The 21,334-nt window shown below is 39.4% G+C and overlaps 1 protein-coding gene across 1 annotated transcript in view; it reads right to left on the bottom strand.

Moving 5' to 3' along the window:
• Positions 1-21,334, bottom strand: part of LOC124161495 (circadian clock-controlled protein daywake-like) — a 40,509-nt gene that overhangs the window by 14,683 nt on the left and 4,492 nt on the right. The window contains exon 2 of the mRNA XM_046537825.1: positions 14,692-14,784. Coding sequence (XP_046393781.1) covers positions 14,692-14,784 — 93 coding nt within the window. The remainder of the gene's footprint in view (positions 1-14,691; positions 14,785-21,334) is intronic.

The raw sequence follows: 21,334 nt of genomic DNA, 5'->3' as shown, positions 1-21,334 counted from the left end.
TGGATGCTAGGGGACATTTTTAGGAGTTGTCAACACTTCAACAGCTCAAGTTCAAGTCGGTCATTCTGCTTACTAAATGATCTGTTTTGTTTTCACCCATTTAATGACTGAGCCTCATAAATTTTTGACTATAGGCAAAGGCCGTGTTCTTGTAGACGAATCGGGCGGATTTATTTCATATCCTCGGCATTTTTGCAATTTCGTTTCATCGAAAGATGAACTCCTCAACAAAGTGCTCTCGAACATGAATGATGAGCACAATAATCACAAATTTTAGAGCGAGCGAGCAATTTTGGCGGCTCAGGACGAAGATGTGGATTACTTCTTCGAAACTTCGAAATTTGCAAATAATTGGTAATCTGCATTTACTCAAATCCATTGACTGTGTTACAAAAATAGATGAAGGCACGAACTATCCATCTGCATTTTTAAACTTCTTAGATGTGACTACTGGCTTACCACTGCACAATATACAGCTGAAGGTTGACTCGGTGGTCACGAACCTTTGAAACCTAAAATATGCAATGGAACATGTTAGGTGATAAAAAACCGATAATCAATGTGATTCACGCGGTTATATTCAAAGAAAAATTCAAAGATGAGGATATTCTCATTCCAAGGATTCCCATGATCCCATCTGATATGCCCTATGAGTTCAAATAAATTCAAATTTCGGCTTCGTGTTTCATTCGCGATGATGATTAGCTAATTACTATGTCAACCGTTGAGTGTTTGTAGTCTGAATTTAGGAAATCCATCTCATGAACAATTATATGTGTCATGTTCAGTGTTGGTAAACTATCCGTTTCATTTGTTCGTACGACTAATAACAAAGCAAAAACTGTTGTATATCAGAAGGTGCTAGTGCAGAATAAACCCAAATGTGTAGTGTACACTCGGGTTCGTTTACATACGGGGCACGTTTACGGAGTTCACTTTTACCAAACCGAGTTATAAATGGCTCGCCACAATATGGACTTTATTAACTGCTTTATAAAACCACAATGTCTAAATTTTGATAAGTTAAAACGTAAAAATTAGAAAATTCACAGAAAGAAATTCTGCGTAACATGGGTCAACCCTATGTAGATAGAGAAAATGCCTTTCTGACAAGCAATTGCAATACTAATTGTTGTAGTTTTATTGAATCTTTACCTTACGGTATTATAATAAGTCAAAAATGATTCAAATCGGTTCCGCCGCTCATTATTTATAAATGCTGTAACCAAAATGTCCATTGTGAAATATGATTTTATACTTTCCCGGCGAATAATGTGGGTAAACTTTTCTCGGGATTCCCACCGGGTTAATGTTTTTATAACGGCCAACGTTTCAAGTACCGTCTCGGCACTCATCATCAGGGCTGAATGTTGATTTATTTCAAATAAATGTTCATTGATTGCTAGGCGGTGCGAAGTTCGCTGGGTGAGCTTGCATAAAAAAACAAATTAAGCCCTTTTAAATTATGAGTATCTACTGAATAATAATTATGACAGTAAATACGCTGAAACTAAAAATTTTCAAAATAAAAAATATTAGCTTCGGTGGGGATGCGAAATTAAGACTTCAGATCAGCAAACTAACGCTCTAACCACTTATCCATGCCACGAATTACTAATAAGTGGGAATGAAAGATATCCATGGTTTTAAAGTGGTAATCATGGGAACAGGACCTGAGAACCGTGAACCATGGAACAGCGAATTAAAGAAAAGCACGTGGTTCAGAAACAACTTCATCGATAACTCAGAACCAATCTTGAACTACTGAGCTATGGAAGAGCAGAGGAGCACGCGGTTGAGTCCAACCTTACGTGTACAGATAATTGGGATGGTTGAGGGCGGTAAAACAGTTGCCCAAGTAGCTGGCCAGCTCAATTTGTCCCGGAATATCGTGTATTACTGGGTACGGCGTTTTAGGGAAGACGACGAATCCCTGAAGGACGGGCGAAGAAGCGGCAGACCTCGGGCCACCAACGATTTGGAGGACTACAGGATTCGCCATTTGATTGAGGATAAACCTCTCAGTGTTGGCGGAGTAGCTGCGATTTCCAGGAAGGCGCAATTTGGTTGCAGCTACGTAACAATTAGAAGGCGGGTGATTGCGCATGGCATACAACACCACAAACCTGCCCTAAAGCCTTTCTTAACTGAGCAGCAGAAGCATTCGAGGTTGTTTTTCAGCAGAAATAATTTAGTAAACGACCAGGTTTTTTGGGACTTAACTATTTTCGCGGACGAAAAAACTTTTCGCAGCAATCAGGAAGGAAGAATAGAACTGTGGAGAGCAAGGAATACACGGTATGAAAGCATTTCTTTCATTTCTTAAATTGCTAATATTTATTTCTATTGTTTTGTCAATCCTGATGGAATTGATTAATACAACATGAACACATTACGTTCATAGATACGATCAGCGGCACATCCTTACAAGGAATAACTCAGGACGCCTCAGCAAAAGTTATTGGGGTGCAATGACGGCTGCAGGGCCTGGGCCTATAGTTTCCACGTCTCCAAGACTGAATGAAGAGGAGTACGAGGGTATCCTGACGAACCATCTTCTGCCGTATATTGAAACGGTCGTTCCGCCTGGCGAGGAAGTACTTTCGTCCAGGACAATTGCCCAATCCATAGGGCAAATATCGTTTCTAATTATTTTGAGGAGCATCCACGGATTCATGTTTTGCCATGGCCATCTAATTTCCCAGACTTGAATCCCATAGAAAACCTTTGGAGTTTAGTGGTGAGAGAATGGGACAAGGGGAATGAGCGCAATCTGGATGCGCTAGATGGTCATGTGCGCCAAATATGGCAATCGATTGGACGCCGTCCTCAGGTGTGCGAGAATTTAGTTCGTTCTATGAGCTCCAGACTGGAGGCGGTCACAGAAAATAATGGCGGTATTACTCGCTATTAATTAGATAAAACCAACGCTTACGCCTTCCGAAGAATAATTTTGCAAGCTTTGCCATTTTTGTATCATGTTTTGATTTTTTTACTTTTATTGGTCGATAAAAGATTTTACGAAAATTTACAAATATTTTTTATGCGTATGTACTGAAAAAAAACAAGGCAATCAAATTAACAATTTTAAAGTTTTCCATAAGTTTTGGGTTCGCAAGTAATTATTTTTGATTATTTATTTAATTATTATTTTCACTTTAAGTCATTTTTATTCGATCATTCGGGGAGAGATGATTGATATCCACAAATTTAACTTAACTGGGATTCATTTTATAATTTATCATGGTAATAGAATTTACTTCATTCCTTTAGTTTTCATTTTTCAATATTTAAAGGTTTATCTGTTAAACGATTCTCAGTTAAGTTAGAAAAACTTGAAATTACTTAAGAGTTCTAGTGGGTTATTGAGCTCTACTACCCTCTATCGCTATATGCCTGCTACGATAAGTGTATAGCATGAGTGGGTTATTTCACGAAGACAGATTATCGTTTTGACAGTGCATAGGTAATTCTCTCCGAGGGCTTTTTTCAAATATCTGGTGGTGGTAGACATTTTTCCGTTGAATGTCGTTCCCATCCTGTGTGGTGTGTGGGTAACACTGCAAGTACAAAATATCTGTCCGTCGCATGTGACGTTCAGACCCTTGGCGCCTTTCGTTAAGAACAAGAGAAAGCCGATTCCAGCTCTCTCTACTCCCTATTTTTTAACGTGTTCTGAACGCGCAAGTGAAGTTATTTGTCGTTCGCCTTAACACAGTACTTGAAAGAGGATTCATATGTTGGCGAATTCCTTATTTCCGCCATCTATAATAATGATATATATGCAGGGGTGCCGACTCATAAAAAAATATTGGGGAAGCCATACCTGGGGTCTTGCCAAGGGAATTTTTATAAATAGAGCGTTTAAAAGTTTAATTTTGAAGCTCTATTTCGAATCCCTAGACTGAGGTTTGTGGTGATGAACACTGTGCTTTATCACCCGTCTCAAGAGACGTGTGATGAAGCATGGTGCTCATTGCAGAGAATCATAATAATCAACAGCTTTCTAAACCAATTAATGCAATAATCAACTGCTATATCTTCATCGCCAATCTAAAATCACTAAGTTAATACCAACGCTGGGTTTGAATGCGCCCCTTACCGTCGGGTTACGGTTACCCCTTTTGCAAATCCCTAACGTTCAAAATGAGTACTAGCAATCCATAAAAATGATACGTCAACCCTTGCCCAATTCTTAACTTGTATATTACCATTTACCATTAAAAAAAAGTATATAACGGTTACAGCGAATTTAAAGTATTTGAAACCCATTGTTAAATACAAAAGGAGTTACCAAGAAAAAAAAATGTTGAGATCTTAATTCCGAGTAGGGGAATCGATCCAACATCCTTTACCATGACGACGTCGCATTAACTCCAGTACGCCACCACGACTTCTGACGTTGAGGTATTTGTAATACATAATATCAGACCAGCAGTGAAAACCGGAGCAAGGACACTGAGTATGCACTCGAAATTAATCATTAAATCCATCAGAGATCGTAACATAACGATAAATTTAGCAAGAAACTTCTCCCTCTTTGTTCATATAACTTCACATGGTAGCGAAATATTTGCAGTGCGTGAGCAAGGAAAAAGAATAGAGTAAGGGAAACTAAATTTTCTTGAGAAGCAGAAGTGGCGCCACAAGCTTTGTCCTAAAACTTTTGAAAGTGACTGTACTTCGAGCTAATAAAAGTTCAAACACCTTGGTTTAAAACTACTGATATATTCCAAAAAGTCCTCAAATAAATGGAATACGTATCAGCGACGCATAAGCAAAAATGAATGCATGAAAAAATACAACACAGCAATACAAGCATGCTCGTTGAAACACAAATATTTCCTTAACCATTTCGTCACACCCATAAATACTCTACAACTGTAATGTAAACTCTATGGTCACACCGCTGGGCCGTAACGAGCTTTCGTAGCAGTTCCGGAGAGAAGCAGCAGATGGCGACGAACGGTGGTAATATTGCGATTGATCGCGGCGGAAAGCTCATCGACAAGGAAAAAGCATCGCGTTTTCCCGCCCCTTTTCAAAAACCCGCAAATGCCAACCCTTTCGATGAATTCTTCTCAGGATTGCAAACAGGTTGACTAAGTCGTGTAGGCCGACGTTTCGGAAGATGACTTTTCACCCATTTCCAAAGCGCGTTACCCCATTAAAGTCCAATTTTTTTGCCACGCAGAACGCTACGGGGACCGCATAACAACTAAGGAAGCCATCGAGATCCGCCCCAATCTAAAAAGCATCAATCGCGATACCGGCAGTGACGTGGCCAAGGGGGAGGATCCGGACCCCAACTAAATATAGAAACACAATCATTTTCCTTTATAAAAGAAAAGAAAATATTGAAAAATCATGAATTAAAAAATATTTCTTTAACAAATGAAGTTTTTTCGGTTATGAACAGTGTTAAAATTAGTTTAAAACCCATTACTTAGTACTCTGTTTTTCAAAAATTCCCCCCCCCTGGTTTTGGGCCCCCCCGAACGAAATTCCTAGCTGCGCCACTGGATACCGGCTTCCATTTAGCAATACATGGAGACTATTGATGAGTGGAACTGTGATTTTCCAATCACTTCGTTACCTGTAACTGCTTCTGATCATTAGCGGTGTGATCATGGCATAGATTCTTCGGCTTGATTTAGTGGGGGAGGGAATATGGGAAGAGATAAGGGCAGTTTTGGGGACTTTGTGTTTAGCGATTGCTGATGGGGTAAAATCCCCATAGATATCTATCATGGGCCTATTGTTTGGATTTATAATGGTGTAACCGAAACGCTGCGCAGGAGAATTTGTTTTTTTTTAAGTTGCTGATTCATTTCCTCTAAATTTTATTTTTGAGTCGTGAGGAGAGTAGATCTGGATGATAAACAATGTTTTCGGTTGATTCCGAGCTTTAGTACTTGAGAAAAGTTTATTATCAATTTTATTGAATTAAAATTATAAGTTTTACGGTGTGGAGTTGAATCGGTTTCTTCTTATATCATGGTTCTAAGACAGCTGCGTGGATAGGTTTAACGAGTGTAAATGATTTAAGACACAAAGAGAATACGATTTAATTCGCGATTTTTTTACTTTTCGAAACTATGCTGGGATATATAGATTGAGGTGATTGGAAACCCATGCAAAAATATTGATTGAATCTGTATCTATGATTGAGGTAAACTCAAGTTGAATTGAGTTGGGTTAAGCCATACACTTATTCATTCGAACTATGGTTATGTGCAGGGGCGGTCTGGCCAGGTCGGCTGGTCGGCGATCGCCGAGGGCCCCGAGCTTAGGGGGCCCCACAGCGCTATCGTAAAGTGTATCTTTATGAAAGGTGTTTCAGAAAAGACTAAGTTTCCTAGAACCAAAGTTTTTTTTTTAACTACAAAGGTTTTAGAAGATTAAATAGAACATGATGCTTATTTGAAAGGGCTATTCGAAAAGTTCATTCAGAGATTTTAGGATTACAGTGCAATTACAGAGAACAAATTCACTAAATAATTACTAGCAAATTCACTAAACTAGTATATAGAACCATAGCACATTATCACAGTTTATAAACTGAGAAATAGTATTATTTATAACTTTTATCTTCTGTTTAAGATCCAGACTGGCGTCAAAATCCATTTCCGGGCATGCAATTTCCTAAAATTTTCCGGGGGGGGGGGGAGCCCGGGTTGAGGAGGAGGGCTCCATAGTGAGTCCCACCCGAGGGCCCTCAATCACCCCAGACCGCCCCTGAATGTGATGTAGATGGATACTAAAAATTAAGTGGACCGACCGAAAATCAAATGAAGAAATACCGAATCCAATGAAAGCGAAAAGAAGCATGACATTGACATTGGTCGCAAATGGAAGAGTCCAACTTATGGGGCGCATAATGAGGGGATCATTGACAGGGGGATCCGATTGACAACACTATAAGAGAGGGGCATGTTGCTGGAAAAAGTCGCATATGAAGACCTCGGCCCAGTTGATAGACCAAAAAATGAAGGGTGTTGAGTGCAAAAGCTACGATGAAATGAAGGCGGAGAGACGAGAAGAATGGAGAGTGCCAATCAATCTTTGGAAGGAATAGAATTGAGGATCTTATCACTTAATTGAAGTGATTAGTGCTTGCATGCTGATCGAAGGGCCTTGAGTTCAAAGCCCGGGGGAATCTTTCGGATTCACGCATGAAAAGTTTTTGAAGTGGCCGAGGGCAATGAACTGGCCTGTGATTTCTGTTGTCTGTAGCTTCTTCAAGGGTGAGGTCTACCCTCACCTTTCCAAACCAACTCTCGGGTTGAATCGCTAAATGACAAAGTGCTGCGAAAAATGTGACTTTCAAGAATGCTTTTGTTCACATTTGTTGGCTAGTCGATCGGATCCGACGCTGATGATTCAATCCGTGATCCGTTATGTTCTTATTCTGTTGTGTTCCTTGGACCGCTCAATAAGTGTTTGAACCGAACAAAAATGGTATAATGATTTAAACTTACCTAAAATTGACAAAAAATAGAGTATTTTGCGTAAATGAAGAAATATATGTTGTATAACTCAATGAAAATGAGATTCCGATTCTCGGAACGGCTAGCGTGCCCACATGAGAACTCCCCCTCAAGCAAGAACGGATCAACAGAATTTTAAAACTAAGTGTTTATCTACATCTAATTAATAACCTGCGAGCCACCTCTAGGGAGTATAGCAGGGGGTGATCAATCACTAGCATGCAGTCTTCAATAGGATTCCAACATGCACACCGCACGGTACAATAAACGTAACGCATTATACAAAATTATACTACCACATCCATTCAAAGGCAAAACTTGTCAACTACTCATTAAGGTTTTCTGCCAATTAAGCTATAAGACAAAAATCATGCTGTTAGATTATAAGTAAATTCAAAAACATGCAATAAGGTATACATAAGTTAGTAGGCATAAGTTAGTAAGGTGCAAGTTATCTAATCTATTTATGAGTTATATCGCTGCCGTTATAATCTCTTATTGATCGTAGAAAAAATGACATTCTGAATCTGTCTGTTCTACAATCTATCTATCTTATTTTATTTATATGATCTGATCTTCCGTAGTATGTTGGCGTCCGTAAGATATGGTTAACTTCGTCAGAAAAGACACTGCTTTTGAATTTATCTAAAAGGTTTAGTCTATTTTTCGATCTACGGTCCGACAGAGATTCCCATCCGAGTTTATCTAAGAGGTCAGTTACACTAACAAGACTATCGTAACGACCTTTCACATACCTGGCAGCTCTTCTTTGCACACGTTCTAACTCTGTTATTAAGCCTTTCTCATGAGGGTCCCAAACACTGGCAGCGTATTCCAAATGTGGTCTAACGAGGGAAAAGTAGCTAATTTCTCTCACTTTGTCGTCGCACTTTCCTAGTATTCTTTTAACAAAACCCATTTTACGATTAGCTTGACCGGTTATTTCTCGGATATGTTTATTCCACGATAGATCATTATTGAGTCTAACTCCTAGATATTTCACGGATCCTACAGTATCTAATTGCCCCCGAATGATATAGCTATGCTGTAGGGAGTTATTTTTTCCAGAAATTCATTACTACGCATTTTTTTTTCAAATTTAATTCGAACTGCCACGCATAGCACCACGCTTGGATAGAAGTATGGTCGTCCGTTATTTCATCCTTATCTTTACTGAAACGGATTTCCCTGTAAACTACAGCGTCGCCTGCAAATAATAATCTGAAAGCGAGGGTGAGAGGACATCGGCCAAAATAGTTTACCTGAATACTTGTGCAGTGATTAAGCAGTTATTAAGGAAAAAAAACTCCGAAAAAAACTCCGCTTTGGAAGGGTTAATGAAATACAAAGTGAAGCTACTCAATTTTGAAAAAAAACTGAGCGAGAACAGAGAGAGAGAGAGTAACACATATTTTAAAGGAATTAGGCTGGCGGGCGCTAAGGCTGGTATGCCCTGATATTAGGAGGGACTTGGAGGCTACGTGCTAAGGTAAGATTGATTCCTAAATCCGAGGAAATGATAGCACAAGCATTTTGCGAACGAATAGGTGTAGGCATGCGAAGACGCGGGACTTTGAATGAAAACCACTCCAGAAGGAGCCTAATTTTCTGGTCGCTTTTTATGGATGACCGATGTCATATAACCCTCACTACACGTCTATTGAGCTACTTGATGGGTAGTATTTTTTATAAAGATTGGTAGCTATTTTAATTGTATATTCCCTCGGCAAGAAAACTCAATCGTCGGGGAAACCATATCATTGTGGTTTGACATTTTTCATATTGTCTCGTTGAATTCGTAATCCATCTCTCGGCTTCGTATTAAAATGCCGTCTTGCGGTCAAAACTGAAGAACGCAGTATTCGAAGCGAGAGACCACAGACCGAACTGAAGAAATCATTGTCAGTAGCTGCCCTGTCCCTATCTGGGATTTTTCTTCCTCAAAGGAAAATCCTTCCGGGATGGTGGCAGAGAAATAGCTTTGCTTGGTTTCGCTAGATTGGGCCTCCTTTGCTTCCATAGCACTGGAGTGTTTTATCCCTCTTTCCCACCCTTCCATCCCTTTTCCTTTCCCTGGAGGCGCCGGCGGGCTCCGATCGCGACGGCGCACAGTGGTCGGAACGGCCGATCTGGCTGGACAAAAGTCAAATATTTGAGTTTGGATAAATAACGTGGAAATGTGCTTATTGAATAGGTAATGAGTTGTAGTTTAAGATAGTATGCTGTTTTTGCGGATTTCTTTCAAATGCAATCCACTGTAATGGCTAGAAACTTCGATTCGGGACTTGTCATGATTTTACTGTACCGGTCACTGACTTTTAGGCATCAGTATCAGTGGTTCTAAAACCATAATGATGGAATATTTTAATGAAAAGTGGAAGTAAATAGACTTATCTTTATATTGAATTCATAGTTTGGACAAAACTTATTGTTATTCTGAAGAATCAATCTGTTGAAAACAATCTGACCAAAATTGTTATAAACGTACTTTGTGTTAGAATTTAAAAAAAGCCCTGAAGGGCCCCGGTATAATTTTAACGGATAATTGTAGGCCATAGTCTTATAAAACGTGCTGAGCAAAAATTGGCTGCGCCTAGTTGCGCCTTTTAGAATTATAATGTATTTTCTACAGTGACATACGAATCTTCGAGCGGTACTTTTCAGCTTACCGCAGAGTGGCGCTAGTGAGATACACGCGAAATTGGAAAAATCATCAGTACTAAAATATTCTTGGGAACGACTTCATGTGTAATTTGTTTATCTAAACTTATTTTTATATTTACTTTATTATAAAAAATTGCATTGTGTAATAAAATTATAAATAATTGTTAATTTATTTTTGATTGATTACATTAGTTGTTTTCCTAGCTGGAATGAGGTATTGGGTGTTGTGGACACTACCCGTAACACCATAGGAAAACGGAAATAGCCAAATTGTGAGAATGGTTTGTTCTTACTAGGCGTGACTGGGAACCGTAACCTTGACACCCGTGCAACTGAAAATCCGACCTCAGTGCAATGGGGGCAGGAAAACGATCCTTCGTCTAAGTAAAGCAGGATTGACAAAGGAGAAATCAAGTATGCCAGTAAAAGATATCACAAATTCAGAAAAAATTGATCCCCTACAATATTCCAAACCTGAAATTCTACACCTTGAAAATAAGGGCAAAAGGCTAGATATTTTTACAGCAATTTGAAGCTGTGCAAAGTGATACAAATATGCTTATGAATGAACTACTATTTGTCACTCACTCACTCTCCTCTCCTTAAGTTCCCCTTCCCCAAAGCAAATGGTCAAATTATTTCTTCACCCACCCTTAACCGACTCAGCCCACAAAGAATTCATGGCTAGTGATTTATTTTGTATCACAATTGTGCCATTGCGTCTGTATATACCATCGAGTGACTTGACCGTATGGGAGAATCCACGGCCATCTTCGCCAAGATATTGCCGACCGATCAAGTTCTCTTTTAAAAAGGAAACTTGTAATTTAATCGTTGAGGAAAAGGCATACATGGACGAAGAGATAAATAAATTGAGGCCGTCCATTTGGTTTGATGTTGCAGTTGATCATCATTTGGTTTTGTCGATGGTCGACGGTAAAGCCGTCAGTTCTATGACTGGTATTTCTTCCTAGACTTGCAATGTCTGCAAAGCTACTCCTTGCCAAATGAATGATATAAAACAATTATTATTACGACCCGTAAACACAGATGTATTCGAGTTTGGCCATTCACCTCTTCTGGTTAAGGATTTTTGAGTATATGCTTCACATTTCGCATAGAGTTGACATTAAAAAATGGCAAATTAAAATCGCCGAAGATGAATCCATTCTTTCAGCATGAAAAAAGTGTGTCCAGGACAGATTTAGAGTGGAAACGGGGTTGATTGTGGACATTACGAAGCAGGGAACTGGCTCCACGAATGATGGCAATGCAGCGAGGAGATTTTTCGCCCAACCAGATTTGTCTTCAGAAGTCACTGGAATCAGCAAGGAACGAATACAAAGATTAGGTACCTATCGTGTTGAAAACAGTGGCGTCAAAACGCGCAGTTGATGTGGAAGTTTTTAAGCAATATGCTTTGGAGACGGCAAGGTTGTGCGTGGAGCTATACGGATGGTATTATATGCCAGCATATGTGCATAAAATGTTAATTAATGGAAGTGATATCATTCGTACGGCTCCCTTACCAATTGGTGTTTTGTCCGAAGAGCCAAAGGAGTCCCGAAATAAGGATATAAGGCGCTACAGTGAAAGCAACACGAGGAAAATCTCTACTACTACGGTACATGAAGACCTCTTCAACATTCTTCTGGTATCATCAGACCCTTTAATATCTTCCAAAAGAAAATTGAAAAAAGTGAAGAATTCCCCTTACCCACCCGAAGTTATGAATGTTCTATTACCATCAATAGATGAAAATTATGGCTTAAGTGACTCGGATGGTTTTGTTTCTTACTAAGTAGGATTAACACGAGTAAATTTCGCCTAATTGAAATGTCTAAAAGTGATTATTTTCTGTAAATTGTAAAATTTAAATTATTTAAATGTTGCTAAGTGATTGGTTTATGCCCATTAATTTCTTGTATTAGGTGCAATGTTCTGGTAGGGTTAACAAGAGTAAATTTCGCCTTATTAAAATGTCTAAAAGTGATTATTTTCTGTAAATTGTATAAACATTTAAGTATTGTGAAACACGTTGTAACATTGCTATTTCCATTGTAAATTTTGAAATTAAAATTTGTCATTCAAAAAGGAGATACTAGAGTAATTTTAAAGTCACAGGTCATTTAGAAACTGCCCCACTAAATTAAACCTGGTAAGAACCTCTCATTAAATATGATGGGGCTAATAGCCATTGCCGTTATCTCTTATTCAAGGACGCAGAAAATTTTAAGCTATTACAAATGAAAGATGATAAAATATTTGACAGCTTAAACATTAATTCGCACAGAGTGATAATAATTTCAGCTAATAATTAATTTTCAGGCAATATAGTGAAAACCGGGGGGGATTCCCTAACCCCCTATTTTTGCCTCAGGTCAAGAGAAAATTATTTTAACCATTTAATAAGGTAAAGTTATCGATATTGAAGGTATTTCAAAAACATTTGCCACTTATGCGTGCAATATATGCGCCCGACAGACTTTTGTCCAGCCAGGCCGGCCTTTCCGACCACTGTGCGGCGTCTCCATCCTTTTTTCCTTCCTCTCTCCTCCCCCTCCCCGGGATTCCTGGCGTATAAGCCCCTGGCTTGGTTCCGGGCCCCGGTGCGTTGTACCCTCATCAGGGTTCGCCTTGAACCCTGAAAGTCTTTGTCAGTAGCTGCCATCTACCGATTCGATCGATAGATTTTTTCTTCCTCATAGGAAAATCTACTAGAATTGGTAGAATAATAATTGCGTATGCATGGTTTCGCTGATCACCGACACCGACCTGCCCGCCTTGTGACGGTGCAGGATTCCTCGTCCTCTCCCTTCCTTCCCCGTCCTTCCCCTGGAGGCGTCGTCGGGCTCTCATCGCGGCGGCGCCTCCTTTCCTTGCTCCTTCCCGTCCTTCCCCTTCTGGTGGTAGAGGAGAAAAGCCAACGCTTACAGTCCCTGCCCCAGGAGTGTACCCCGCGAGCCCGTCCTAAGGGTTTCGTTCCACCTGTCAGTAGCTGCCCTTGGAGAGATATAATATGATTGTTGACATTGACCCGCACTTTCGTGCAAGTGTTCTATGTCTGGAAAAGAAAACCGACCGTAAATGGCTCAATTTCGTCCTTTCACTCTCTTAATGATGCGAGAAACTCGAAGAAATATTGGCTGTCGATGAATTCGATACAGAGTTTTATTTAGAATTTTTTTGAAATGTAATAAAACCTGTTTTTCAACAGCCGCTCAGTGTGCTATACTTCTAGAATGTCCATGTAGCAACAGCTAGCGCAGTCTCACATTTTTATCACTCCTACAAAAAAGTATTGCATAAAATTTCTTTTTCTCACTCGAGTACTTTTTAGCTTTGAAAAACATTTGAGCGTTTGTGCGTCCATGATCGATGTTTTTACGTCCTTGCTTCATTTAAGAAAGCCATATCAGTTATTGTTATTCATGGAGCCTCTTTTTTATTGATCTCGTTCATAAACACTTATTAAGTGGGAAAAAATAAACTTGTTATTTATGTCTTTAACGAGTCAAACGCATAGAATAAAACTCCTTTGGGTTGAAAAGGACTCACGTTGTGATAAAGGATTTAGTTGTTTCCCGGCGAACTAATTAGATTAAATCTTGTCAGGTTTTCTATCAGGCCAGGCCAGACGCGTCGGCAGCAGAACGGCAAACGTCGCGACGTTTCTATAGGCCGTTTTACACGGTACACGGAATTGCGCAAGGGCAACGGCGGAGTTCGTCATTGAACTATCGCCAGCAGAACGCCTGGGCTGGTGGAAAACCATAGAAGTATTCGTATTACCAACGTAGCCATTTTAGTTAAAATCGTATGAAAGTTTATGATGTAATTGTAGTGATTTTTTCTAGACGAAAAAACAGGGGATGACAGGTTTTTCGGGAAAATGAACGTTAATCACTACTGAGGGCTCCTCGGGCGCTCCACCGGGTTAGCTCCTCCATGGCAGCCGATGTTTCGGGGTACGAGTCGTACTCCATTCTCAGGGCATCCTCATGACTCATTTCAGCCCTGATGATGGAGTACGGCTCGCACGTCGAAACGTCGAGAAGCCTTCACCACCAGCATACACCGGGAAAGCATCTAATCCCATTTCACCTATTACTCTTACTGATTTCGCCACGCTGATCATAGAGTGCATTTCTAAGCACCTTATCAGCCAGTTGGAAACTCGAGAAGTATTCTCACGCTTGCTATATGTTGCAGTAAATGTTACTTGCCTTCAGATTTCTACTTCATTAATTTTCTTATCTCCGGTGCAAGTTTTTGGGAAAATAGAAATCGCTTTCTTTGAGAGTTCCGAGATGATCCAATTTGAGATTATCGTCGCATAATTCCATGCTGTGAGTTTCGGGATCAGTGATTGAAATAAATGTTTGCAATTTTCGACGATATAAAATTTATCACGACCTAAGTTTCAACTATACTACATCCCCCCAAAAACACCCCCCCCCCCATAGTTACGCCACTGTTTGGCTGTATCTTAAACTTAAAATAATTGATATATCTGTTATGATGAAGTGAATCTTACCGTTTTTAAACTTTGGTACGGCAAAGTTGCCATTGGCAACCGCGCACTCATTCAGCTTGGGATCGTTTTTCGGACATGGCTTGATGATGCTGGCTGAAAGAGGATAGAAAAATACTGGAATTAGAATAATTTGCTCAATACTTCCATCATTGTGGATGCATGGATTCATTTCGTCCATATTCATGCAGATAATTTAATAATGGTGGCGTACAAATGAGCAAGGATTTGGTGAAATCCTCTCTGGTTTTTCATCGGGTGAGTTGCTTGTAAGTCCGATGTTTCGAAGGCTGCCTCTGACATGGCACGGAGACCATGCCCTTTTGATGATGACAGAGGGAGCAGCTATCGAAGCGTCGGCCTGCAAACAACCCACCCGATGGAAAACCCGAGAGGATTTCACCAGTATCATGCGCCGGAAAGAACAAAAAAGTCATAAAAATATTTGCACGGATTGTGATGTTTTATTTAGATTTATTTGTATTTTTTCCTCAAATTATGAAGAAAAAACAAATAGTGCACAACTGTGCTTATCATATGTTTCCTACCGTCTGGTGTACCTTTTTTCCTTGCATTAACTGTGTCTCCGAAACAATTTTTTTCTATTCCTCTTCAACCGTAAACTTTTCCTGTGCATGGGGCAAACTTACACGCTATCTGGGCCACGTTTATGCTTCTTTATAATCTCGGTTTGGGATATGAAAAAGGTACGAAGCCGTGCGCATCATTAGAGGACTACGGAAATTAGCGGGAATAAATTTCAAATTCAATATGCTATGGAAGAATAAAATGGCTACAATTTGTAAACTCGCTCCCTTATCATTTCTATCCTAAACCAGAATGAGGAATAATTAAACGAAGAACGAAGCGAATAAGATAAATCGACTAAGTAAGTAATGACAAAGTGCTAAAAAGAATCGGAGAGAAAGCGTCGCGAGAAGATGGAATTATAACTCAGTTGGCCAAATTATTAAGGCTTGATGGTGAAGACAATCGTAGGAGGACGGGTGGAGGGGAAGAAGGGCAAGGGGCGGCCGCGAATGAGTTACATAGGACAAAGGGTTATAGAGGATGTAAAAGAGAAGAAATACGTCGCTATGAAAAGGCTATCGGATAGGAGAGAGGAATGGAGAGCTGCGTCAAACCAATCTTAGGATAATTGAATTTCGATGATGATCGCTCTTGCTCGTTTATTAGACAAATCAGATACTGCCATCGATTATCTGTTGGAGAAAATGTCACCTTGGTTGATGGCTGTCTTCCACCTCATGCCTTTGCAATAGCTTGCCGAAGGTGATTAGTTTTTTTAATGAATTTGACAATTATTTAGAACAGCCAGCGTTAATAATGTAGAGAAATAGAGTTTCTATATGTTGTACTCATTAAAGACCTTTTGAAGCGTTATTAATATTGATTATTTATCAATTAAAACAGGAAACAGTAGTGGCGTTTTAAAATAATGCATCCATTTGAACTTCAGGAGGATATATCATTGATTTAAATTAAGTATATATTATAGTGTTTTGCGAAAGAAGTATTCTTTATTTTCCACTGAATCAATTGTTGGCAATTCGCGATGAGTTAGGTAAATGATTGTTCTTGGAATCTATTGTTCGGAACAATAAATACAATGATTACAAGGAATATTAGTGGCAGAGCCCAGAAGAAATTAGGATTCGTCAAGCGTATTGTGGGAAGATTTTCGGATGAGAAATTAAAGGAAAGGTGCTATTTCGCACTCGTCCGACCGCACCTTGAATATGCAACGATGGGATTCGGTGCAGAAAAACTAAATCCGTAAACTGAATAAAATACAAAGGAAGGCTGCGCGGTTCGTTAGAAACTGCTACGGGCGTACAGACAGCGTTACCCAGATGTTAAGCGAATTAGGCTGGGAGCCGCTGGAGACTCGGAGGCTGCGCGATAGGCTTAGATTTCTTGAACGATTGAGAACGGATATCTTTAAGAGCGGCACAGATAATATCGTATTAGAAACCCTGCTCTATTTCCAGATTCCAAAGAAGCAATTTATTGATAGAGATATTTTGCCCAACGGATACATATGGAAATTCGTTTTTCCCCGAACCATAAAGGAGTTAAACAAATGCTAGTCGTAATTTTGTGTGAACATTTGCTTTTTTTGTGTGGACGGATGGTGGTCTAATACCCTCTGCCACACCCCTTTTTAGGCGGCTTACGGGGTGTATATAGACGTAAATGTTTATAGTGGACGAAAAGCGTTCGAAAAAAGTTTATGAGGTGGTACCAAGAAAAGGTACCGGCGTCATCATCAGGTGGTGCCTCCTGATGATGACGTCTAACGTTGAAACCATGGTCGTAAATTTGTAAATAAATATTCATGTGAAAGCAAAAAGTTCTTCTTTTTAATTTCAATAAAAAGTTGTATGATGCATGATTTGGTATTGTAAAAATGTACCGTTCTTTTAGCCGTTCAGTCAATCCAGCTTTCAATTAAATTGAGTCGCTAATGATGTCTTTCTTTAATGATGTCCAAATATCAGCCGTTGCTCCTTTTTTGTGGAGTTGTGTAAGTAGGGCCAGAATAACCGGTTCAAATCCGCATTCTCTTTTTTCTTAATGGTCCAAAGATGTTTCTGCTCGCATGCGTTTGCAATTTGAGAAATGGTTCCTAATTCCCCTTCGGACTCGGCGATCCGAGAATCCGCTCGTAACTGCCGTAATTTCCTCTTTTTTTAAATTTATTCGCCGTCCATCGGCGCTCGACCTTGAACTTCTTCCTCACTTTACGGCAGGCCGTTTGACATTGAAACTACTTCCGAGACGTCCCACTCACTTTCTATCGCTCTCATCCTCATTTTTCTCCTCCGGAATATCGCAAAACTCTCGGACTGCATACTCGGATGCATTGTTAAAATGTGTGGACACAACAATATTTACTGTAAACGGAAGAAGGCCGTAACTGGGGCAAGGGGGGGCAGTTTTCAGGGGCGGCAAATTTTAAAAAGCTTATTGAAAAAGTTATTTATTTTTTTCTAAAGAAATTATTTGGCAACAATTTTCGAATAATTCAATTACAACAATAATTGTCGAATTAAAAATTATGAATTAATAATACGAGCATTAATAAAACTTCTTAATAGGAAACACACGGTGTGTAATTTCAAATTACCGCAACTCAAAAAAGTAGCTTACGGATGTTTTATATTTTATTGGTGGAAATAAGAGGAAGGAGGGAGCGAGACGGAAGGGGGGGCAGCAAACTGATCTTTGTCCCTCCCCCACCCCTCCCCGAAAAAATTTCTAGTTCCGGTCCTGACTGAATAATATCGAACCCAGAGAACGAGGAGATAAGAACAGAGACAAACGGAAGAGGGAGGAAAGAAGAAATGCCATTGCGGTAAATTGCATTTTCATTAAATTCTGGATGGCATGGTGGCATCAGTTTCCAGAGGTTACAAAAAGCGTCATATCTTTTTTGTGACCTATTGATTATGATTTTAATGTGTTGAAAGCAGTCTTGGACAATGAAACCGTCTGGATAAAACATGATTGCTTCATGTGTTATATTGAATTGTTTGATCACGAAATTCTAAGCTGCTTCATTCAGAACCACCATTAAACCAAGACTATAAAATACGATTCTCCCTAGATAGAATGGCTGACCGAAACCTGGCAGAAATATGGTCACTGCTTTCGAAAAAATATTAAATACTAGCAGACAACCCGAAGTTGCCCGGGAAGGATAGCACCAAGACAAGTGGTAAACTTGGAACTTGGAATTCACGGTCACATGGCAGAACATTTAGGTCGAGGAGGTAAGCAGGTATGATGATGGTATACATCGTAACAGCAAACACCGGAAAACGATTTCCGTACACCGTGCATGGGATCAGACACAGTCTTAGAAAAGGAGATCATTCTACAACACCCGCTCCACAGCATTGCTCATTATGTGTGTCTGAATGTGTGTAGACCAAAAACGTCGTGTGAACGCAAGCCCCAGCGAAAGGGTTTCTGCCAAGAGTTAAGTGCAGAATCCTTTGAGTTAAGCTTTCCCTAAGAGCGTGACAAGAGGTGTGCCTACCCTGCAGGATTCCAAACACATACATTGTATGACGTGACGTAACAAATTGTAATGAGAAAACGAAATAAATGAAGTGTCGAACGCAACTAAAGTAGCACTATGGGTCTTGGGAGTACGAGATACAGCTATGTAAGAAATTTTGTCGAAATCCGTGCGGCCGTTTGGAAGCGCATTGCGGAGAAACACACAGACGTCCTCCTTTATTTGTATACTTAGGTGAAATAATCATAATTTTAGTCAGAACCAGACTTTCGTGGGAAATCCCAACCCAAACTACTATTATTTCATGCGTGAATCACAAATTAATCTCAGCGATTGTGATTTTTAAGTTTACCTTGAAAAAATAGTTAAGTGTACAGGTTAGCGACCTTGGCGCGCTTTGGAATTCTGAATGGAATGTTCTTCGAGGGAAAATCTCTGAACCAGTTGAGGTAATTCCTTCTTGCCATCCTAAGCCTCTGTATTATCTCCAAACGGCAGCACTTCCTCAAACTTTTCTCATAAGGGTTCTCTACTGCTTCCATGCTTTGAAACAATCAACTTGTCTCTGACCCACCTCAAGAAGGGATTTTATCCTAAGGATGCCAAAATTTATTTTCGTCACTTGTGTTTTAACTGCTAATAAGTCTGCCCAATGCGATATAGTGTCCATTTAGTTATTTAAAAATATTTTTACATTTTTTCTATTTGAATGATAAGACAGCGAGTAAAGGTTGATGCAAGTAGGAATGCAAACATATTGATTTTTTGTCTCGTTGAATCCACCCACAAACTATACACGGCGACCTCTAGCTGCAAAGACCACATGAAGACTACATTCAATCACGGAGTGGCTTTTTTTGTATCAATGAAATCATGATTTCCTCTTCATTTCTAGTATTTTAATGGTAAAGTACAAATGACTTCATTGACATAAGGTTCTCCCTCTAAGTGTAGCCAAATATAGTAGAATGTTTATTTTTTCGTCTCCGATGTTTTTCAATCAGCGTTAACATTATATCATCACAAGTAAGTGCCGAACATTGCTAAGTTATTTAGATTTACTTCAAACTATTTTGACCTGGAAAAAAGAAGTGTCTGCTTGCGATTTTAAATTTTAAATGGCTGAAGAATCTTAGTTCGTAACTAGTCCTTATTTAACAAGCACCTAAAGATTTACTCTAGCTTGCTTTAATTCTTCGAGATGGCTTAGCATTCTGTGGCCTGGAATGTTTTCTGTTAAAATTATTTGATGACTACGCCAGAGTTGAATGGTTCATTAAGTCAGGAACACACCTCAGTAAAACATCGCGGAAGGTCTCCACGTGAGGGAAAAGATTGTTAAAAAAAAGACCTCTTCGCTTTCAACCGTGAAAGATGGGCTGATTATGGGTAATTATTGCTAACTGAAGGACACGGAATGGAGAATTTGAATCAAATCTTGCCCTCTTGCCTGCTATATCCATTCCATTTAAATTTTTGCATTATCACGGAGCAGACTTGACTTCGAACTTGGCCTGGAAAGTATGAAAAGGTGTATAAGTGGTTAATGATAGAAAATAAGTTGAGGGACAAAGGTGTTAAGTTAATGACCACTGCGAACTGTTTTCCTTAGCCTTTGGGGAAATGAAGCATTTAGCTTTACAGTAAGACGATGAACACCTACTCCTACACATATATGGTTGCTCTTGACAACTGCTGCAGTGTCTTAGTGATAAGCGATAATTTTCACCTCGTTTTACTCGGATAACACTTTAAGAAAATGGATGCTGTGAATAGATTAAATATGACATCTACTCAATGCATCAATTTTATGTAATCACCCAACATTATCGACAGTCACATTTTTGTGTAAATTTTTTATGCAGAGTCCAGTGGCATGAACTTAATTAGAGCCGGGACCGTAGGATCGTTAATCCTACTATTTTCCCAACAAGCTATTATTCTGATTTGAATAAATTGGAAAGGATATTTTACACCATGGAAATTGGAGGGATTGTATATTATGTGGTCATGCTATCGCGAGGTCATTTCGGTGCACAGTGTGCTGAAATCGAAATAAGCTGCTCAAAACTACGAAAACATTTTGAAACTTTGCACATTTGCAATTTGGAAATTGAAACTTAGATCAGTTGTTGACAATACATTATTGAATTTTTTACGCAAACCGTTTTTCATAGATAATTTTTTTAAACAAATTACTTGGCCTCAAAGTTGAAAAAATTCCCCGCATTGAATTTTTTTTTAATTCAGCATGTTAAAACTGATGCCACACCTTCTGTAGTAATTCAATAGAAACTAAAATTTACAATATTATTATGCGGATTATTATTGATAATTTTTGGTAACTTTCATGACTCAGTTGTATTATTTGTGGCCGATGCGATACAAAATGGCGGACCCTGTTTTTCGTCGAAATTTTGTGTTCATGTGGGATTATAAAAAAAAGGATCACCGAGTTACCTCGAGTAATTAACACATATACAACAAAACCTATGGGGTATGATACCAAAAGGAGAATTGCGACCACCTGCGACGCCGAAATTAAGATCGATTTTTCGAACGTGCGGCACAGTTCGGAGCTCGCTGTTGGCCACGGGG

This window comes from Ischnura elegans, chromosome 6, assembly GCF_921293095.1.
Source record: "Ischnura elegans chromosome 6, ioIscEleg1.1, whole genome shotgun sequence".
Taxonomy (NCBI): domain Eukaryota; kingdom Metazoa; phylum Arthropoda; class Insecta; order Odonata; family Coenagrionidae; genus Ischnura; species Ischnura elegans.
Note: the sequence above shows the minus strand (reverse complement) of the source record. Positions and strands in the feature narration are given on the sequence as shown.